At 73.4% G+C, this 5624-nt stretch overlaps 2 protein-coding genes across 2 annotated transcripts; one reads left to right on the top strand and one right to left on the bottom strand.

The window, feature by feature from the left end:
* Positions 1-657: 657 nt before the first annotated feature.
* AURANDRAFT_62385 (hypothetical protein) lies at positions 658-1611 on the bottom strand (the record flags this gene model as incomplete). The annotated part of the gene is made up of 1 exon (XM_009036184.1): positions 658-1611. The coding sequence occupies one exon, from the start codon at positions 1609-1611 to the stop codon at positions 658-660; it is 954 nt and encodes a 317-aa protein (XP_009034432.1).
* A 224-nt stretch (positions 1612-1835) lies between these two features.
* Positions 1836-5249, top strand: AURANDRAFT_62384 (hypothetical protein; the record flags this gene model as incomplete). The annotated part of the gene is made up of 5 exons (XM_009036226.1): positions 1836-2405; positions 2645-2997; positions 3041-3206; positions 3783-4007; positions 4182-5249. The coding sequence occupies 5 exons, from the start codon at positions 1836-1838 to the stop codon at positions 5247-5249; spliced, it is 2382 nt and encodes a 793-aa protein (XP_009034474.1).
* Positions 5250-5624: the final 375 nt, after the last annotated feature.

Genomic DNA, 5624 nt, shown 5'->3' with positions numbered 1-5624 from the left:
CGGGCCGCGGCGCGCGGCGGCGGCCGCCGCCGCGGACCGGTCGCGGATGGCCGCGAGCCGCGACGCCAGGGACGCGCCGGGCGCCGCCTCGGCCTCGGTCTGGGCGCCGCGGTCCACGGCGCGCCCCGCGCCCGCTCGCCGCAGCACCGCCGCGAGCACGGGCTCGCCGTCGCGTAGATCCGCGGCGCCGACGGACGCCGCCAAAGCCGCGCGGTCCGCGAGAAACTCGCGCCGGCCCGCGCGGCTCTCGGGCAGGAAGACGGCGTAGCTGTTGGGGCAGTCCAGGGACTCGAGCGCCTCGGCGACGAGGCTCACGAGGATCTTGTCCCAGGCGCCGCGCGGCGGCGGCCCGTCGACGAACTCCTCGGCGATGTCGCGCCGCAGGCGCGCCTTGAGGCCCAGGAGCGCGCCCCGGTCCACGAGGTGGGCGCGCATGCTCGCCGCCAGCTCCTCGGCGCTCATGCCGGGCGACGCGAGCATCGTTGCGTGTGTTGTTTAGTGCATGTGTCGAGGGCAGCCAAGTGGGCAGCCCATCCGAAGGTTATTTTTGAATCGCACGATCGAACGCCCGGGGGTCCGCCGCCCAGCCCGGCGTCCCCCACTTCGTCCCCCGCGAACCGGAGGTCCCGCGCCGCGGCCTTAGGCGGACGGATCCCCCTAGTAGCCCCGCGGCTTGCGGCCGAAGAGCTTCGTGAGCGGGTGGCGCGCCTTGAGCGCCATGCCGTACTTCGTCTCGTGGATGATGGCCGCGGCCTCGACGCCGAGGTGCGCGCGCCACGCGACGAGCGCCAGACCCGCGCAGTAGGCGCCGAGGGCGAGCTTCGCGGCCTCGTTGGGGAACTTGGGCCCGCACTCGCCGCCGGCGAACTTCGTGATGGCCCGCCACGCCAAACCCGCGAGCGCCGCGCCGCACAGACCGCCGGCCCAGAAGGCCACGTAGTGGGGGCTCCCGTCCTCGAGGGGCGGCCAGGCGCCGGACGCGGCGAAGGCGTAGGACGACGCCAGCGCCGGGTTGACGGCGGGCCCCGTGGCGCCGTGGCCCAGAATGACGCACCGTAGGACGACGTTGATGCACGCCATCTTCACCAAGTAGTTGTCGCCCTCCTGGAAGAACTTGGTCGTCGCGAAGGCGAAGACGGCCAGGGCCAGCGCGCAGGCGCCCAAACACTCGGACCAGAAGACGTAGAAGAGCGGCAGGTGCGCGTCCGGCGCCGGCCCTCCCACCGCGCCCGTCAGGAAGCTTTCCCCCCCGAAGAGGAGCCGCCAGCCGACGACGCCGCCCCCGACCTGCGCCATGATGCGCACCAAAGCCTCCACGGCGGACCCGCCCCGGGCGACGAGCATGGCCACGGTGATGACGGGGTTCACCTGCGGGCCGCCGCAACTGTAGTCCGCGGCGACCATGGCGACCCAATGCGCGCCGTACTCGTAGGCCCTGCCCAGGTGGCCGACGGCCGCGCCGGGGCAGCAGGTCAGCGCGACCATGACCGCCGTGCCCACGAACTCCTGGAGCCAGGTCCGCGCGAGCTCGCCGCCGCCGGCCTCGTCGCCGCCGCAGAGCTCCGTCGCCAACAGGGCCGGCAGGGCCGACGCGAGCAGGCTCACGCCCATCTTCGCGACGGCCGACGCCGTGTGCGCGTAGACGCAGGCCGAGAAGGCCGCGACGTAGCACGCCGTGCCCAGCGCGAAGGCCCGTTCCCAGTTGCCCATCGTGGTTGGATCGCGAGCTTTTTGACACAAGGCGAAATCGTCACTGCAAGTTGACAAAGTTGCCGTAAGCACAAGCCCATACACCGGCTCCGCAACGATGCACCTGTAACGCAGCCCCCCCCGCCATGTCGAAGCGGAAGAACAAGAAGAGCCAGCAGGCCGAGGTCGTCGAGGAGGAGAAGCTGCTCTACAACGCGCCGAAGGTCGAGAAGGTCATCTCCGACAGCCCGGGCCTCGAGGACGACGAGCACCCGGAGCTGTCGCCCGAGGAGCTCGAGCGCGCGACGCTGGCCTTCCACACGAAGCAGGACCCCGGCGGGCGCATCACGCGGGAGCATCTCAAGGGCCTCTTCGTCGAGATGCGCCTCAAGTTCGAGGGCGACCAGTACCAGCGGCTCGTGGAAACGCCGCACCTGGGCGCCGTATCCTTCGACGCGAGCGACAAGTGCGACCTCGACGCCTGGCTCGCCCTCTTCGCCCGGGTCTACGCGCCGGCGACGCGCTACGGCGCGCGGCTCCGGCGCGCGGCCGGGCGGGGCGAGGTCGACCGCATGCGGGACTACGCGGCGCGGGGATGCGACGCGCGCGGCTCCGACGGCCTCGGCTTCACGGCGCTCCACTGCGCGGCGCAGCACGACCAGGGCGACGCGCTGGCCGTGCTGCTGAGCGAGCTCCTGGGCCACGGCGCCGTCGACGTCCGCGACAAGAGCGGCTGGACGCCGCTGCTCTGCGCGGCGGCGAACGGGGCAGGAAAAGGGTGATTCAACGTCGCTTCAACTTGAGTGTTCCGCGCGCGCGCGTTCCGAAAAAAGCATCCACGCTTCGAGACCGTTCCGAGAGATGATCGCTCGTCCAAAAATCAGCCGAAACGAGTGGAAACCGGCCGAGCTAGGAGCCTTTGAAGTTGGGAATTTCGCACTCTTGTCCTGCCCAGGCGGCGAACGGCCGGGCCAAGATCTGCGAGAAATTGGTCGAGGCCGGCGCGGACGTCGCGGCGACGTCGGTCCACGGCCGCACGGCGCTCCACTGGGCCGCCGCCAAGGGCCGCGCGGACTGCGCCAAGTTCCTGCTCAAGAAGGGCGCGGACCCGAATTCGGCCGACGGCGCGGGCATGACGCCCGTGCACCTCGCGGCGCAGCACGGCCACCTCGCCACGTGCACCGTGCTTTTAGGCGCGTCGGACACGGCGCTCGGCGCGCCCAACACCATCGGCGTCAAGCCGACGGACTACCAGGACGTCGTCTTCTGGTCCCGCGTCAACGACGCGCTCCCGGGCGCGGCCCTCAAGTAGTACTTAAGGTCGCGAAGGTCGCCCCTGGGCATTCTACAGGGCCCGGAGCGGCGCCTCCGGCGTCGCCGCCGCGGGGCGGCGCGTCAGCTGCGCGGGCAGGGCCCGGCCGGGCGCCTCCGGCGTCGGCGGCGGCGCGTCCGGCGGCGGCGCGAACGCGTCCGCGAGCCGGGGCCGCGGCGGCGCCGCGGCCGGGGGCGCCTCGAGCGTGTCGCCGTCCGCGGCGAGCGCGGCGTGCGCGAGGAGCAGCGCGGCGACGCGGTCCCGCTCGGCCGCGCGCCGCGCGTCGTCGTCCAATCCGCGGCGGCCGTCCTCCTCCTCCTCGTCGTCGTCGCCCGCGGCGCGCTTCGCGAGCGGGGCGGCGGCGTCGCGCGACCGCGGCGACGGGAGCGGCTCGCCCCGGCGGCGGCGCCGCTCGACGACGCACCACGTGAGAAGGTTCGCGCTCGACGCGGCCACGTCCAACGCCTTCTCGCAGAGGAGCACGGGCGGCACGCCGACCGACAAAGCCCAGGCGCCCGCGGCGAGGCCCGAGAGCCACCAGCCGACCGCGTGGACCGCGACCGGTTTTCCCGGCCCGGTGCCCGCGAGGATTGGCGCCAAATCGCGCGCGCGCGCGGCCTTGTTGACCAACCCAAGCGCGAGCGCGACGGCCTCGGGGAGCCAGCGGCACCGGCCGCCAAGGGCGCCGTAGGAGCCCGCGAGCACCGCGGCGCTCGACGCGGCGACGGCGACGCGCATGCGCTCGCGCACGCGGCGCCGCTCCTCGAGGCCCAGCGCGCAGGCCATGATCACGAGCATGACGGGCACCTGGCAGCCGAACTGGAGCCACGTCCCGAAGGCGCTGCCGTCGCCCGCGGGCCGCGCCAGCGCCGCGACGACCCACGCCAGGGCCGCGAAGCCCATGGTCACGGACACGACGGGCGTCGCCGCCACCGCGTGCTCCGACTCCGCGAGGTGCGCGCGCAGCGTCGGCAGCAGGCAGGCGACGTACCCGACCGACGCCGCCGTGCAGAGGACGTCCGAGAGCATGCTGGTCATCGGGCGACGACGACAGCAGAATACACCTGAACCTGTGAACTTCAGATGAAGAAAGTCCACGTCGGTTCGGAACTTTGCTGGAAACTTCTCTTCAACTTAGCGGGCAGCTTCGGATGGAATGATGATGGAGGAGTATATATAGCTGCGATCCACGATGAGCGACGACCGCTTCGCCGACGCGACGGCGCGCCTCGTCGCCCAGGACCCGTCGCTGACGTCGCTCTCCCTCGCGACGCGTAAAGACATCCCCGACGCCGTGCTCGCGGCGCTGGCGGCGAGCGACCACTGCCGGACGGCCCACCTCGAGATGACGGCCTTCGACGACGGGCGCTGCGAGGCGCTGCGCGAATTCGGTCTGCCGGCGTGCCTGACGGCGCTCCACCTCACGCGGAACGCGATCTCGTCGACGGGCGCCGCGGCGCTCGCGGCGGCGCTCGCGACCGCGCCGGCGCTCCGGAGCCTGCACCTCGGCGGCAACCCGCTCGGCGCCGGCCTCGGCCCCCTCGGGGCCGCCGCCGCGGGCCTCGACGTGCTCAACATCTCCGAGACGCAGGATCTCCTCGCGGGCGCGCCGGGGATCCTCGCGCTCGCCGCGGGCCTCGCGGCGCGGCGCCGCGCGACGGGGAGGGTATTGGCACAGCTCCACTGCCACGGCAACGGCGTCGACGACGCCGCGGCCGCGGCGCTTGCGCCGCTGCTCGCGGCCGCGGGCGTCCGCGAGGTCTACCTGGGCAAGAACCTCGTCGGCGACGCCGGCGCGGCCGCGCTGGCGGCGGTCGCGGGCGGCGCCGGCGGCCCGCGGAAGCTGTCGCTCCTCGGGAACCGCGTCGGCGACGCCGGCGCGGCGAGCTTCGCGGCCGCGGTCGCGCGCGACCCGCCCCTCGAGCAGCTCAACCTGAGCCACAACGACCTCTCGGACGTTGGGCTTCTCGCCATGATCCGGGCCGCGCCGCGCAACGGGACGCTGCGGAAGCTCGACGTCGGCGTGAACCGCCGCTGCTCCGACGGCGCGAAGCGCGCGCTGCGCCTCCTCTTCGACCCGTCCGCCGTCGCGGCGCGGCGCTTCGTCGCCGGCGCGCTGCCCCTGCTCCTCGCGCACGCGCGCGACGCCGACGGCGCCGCGGGCCGCCGCGTCCGGAGCCTGCCGCGCGCGGTCCTCCTCGCCATCCTCGACCTCGCGCGGCCCGGCCCCTTCCCCCGCATAGGCTGACCCCCTTATAAATATATTTTAACACCGTCATAAATAAATGCCGGGGGCCGGTCGTCGAGCGTGATGACGAACGAGTCCGCGACGACGGCGAAGGACGGCGCGAGCGGCGACCGCGCGAGCCACGCCTCGACGAGGAGCGCGAGGTCCGCGAGGCTCGGGTAGCAGCCGAGCTCCGCGTCCGCGGCGCACGCGTCGAAGCCGCGGAACTCACCTACGGTTGCGTTGTTCGGTTTCGTGTGTTCGTTCACCGACGCCGGGAACGCGCGCGCGTCGTCGACGACGACGACGCTCCGCCGCCGGTCGTCGACGGGCGCGGCCCAGTGACCTGCGAAGATGGCCTCGAGCTCCTCCACCACGGGCTCTCCGGCGCGCCCG

This window comes from Aureococcus anophagefferens (assembly GCF_000186865.1).
Source record: "Aureococcus anophagefferens unplaced genomic scaffold AURANscaffold_4, whole genome shotgun sequence".
Classification (NCBI taxonomy): domain Eukaryota; class Pelagophyceae; order Pelagomonadales; family Pelagomonadaceae; genus Aureococcus; species Aureococcus anophagefferens.
The sequence above is the reverse complement of the archived record's forward strand: the minus strand, read 5'-3'. Positions and strand labels throughout refer to the sequence as shown.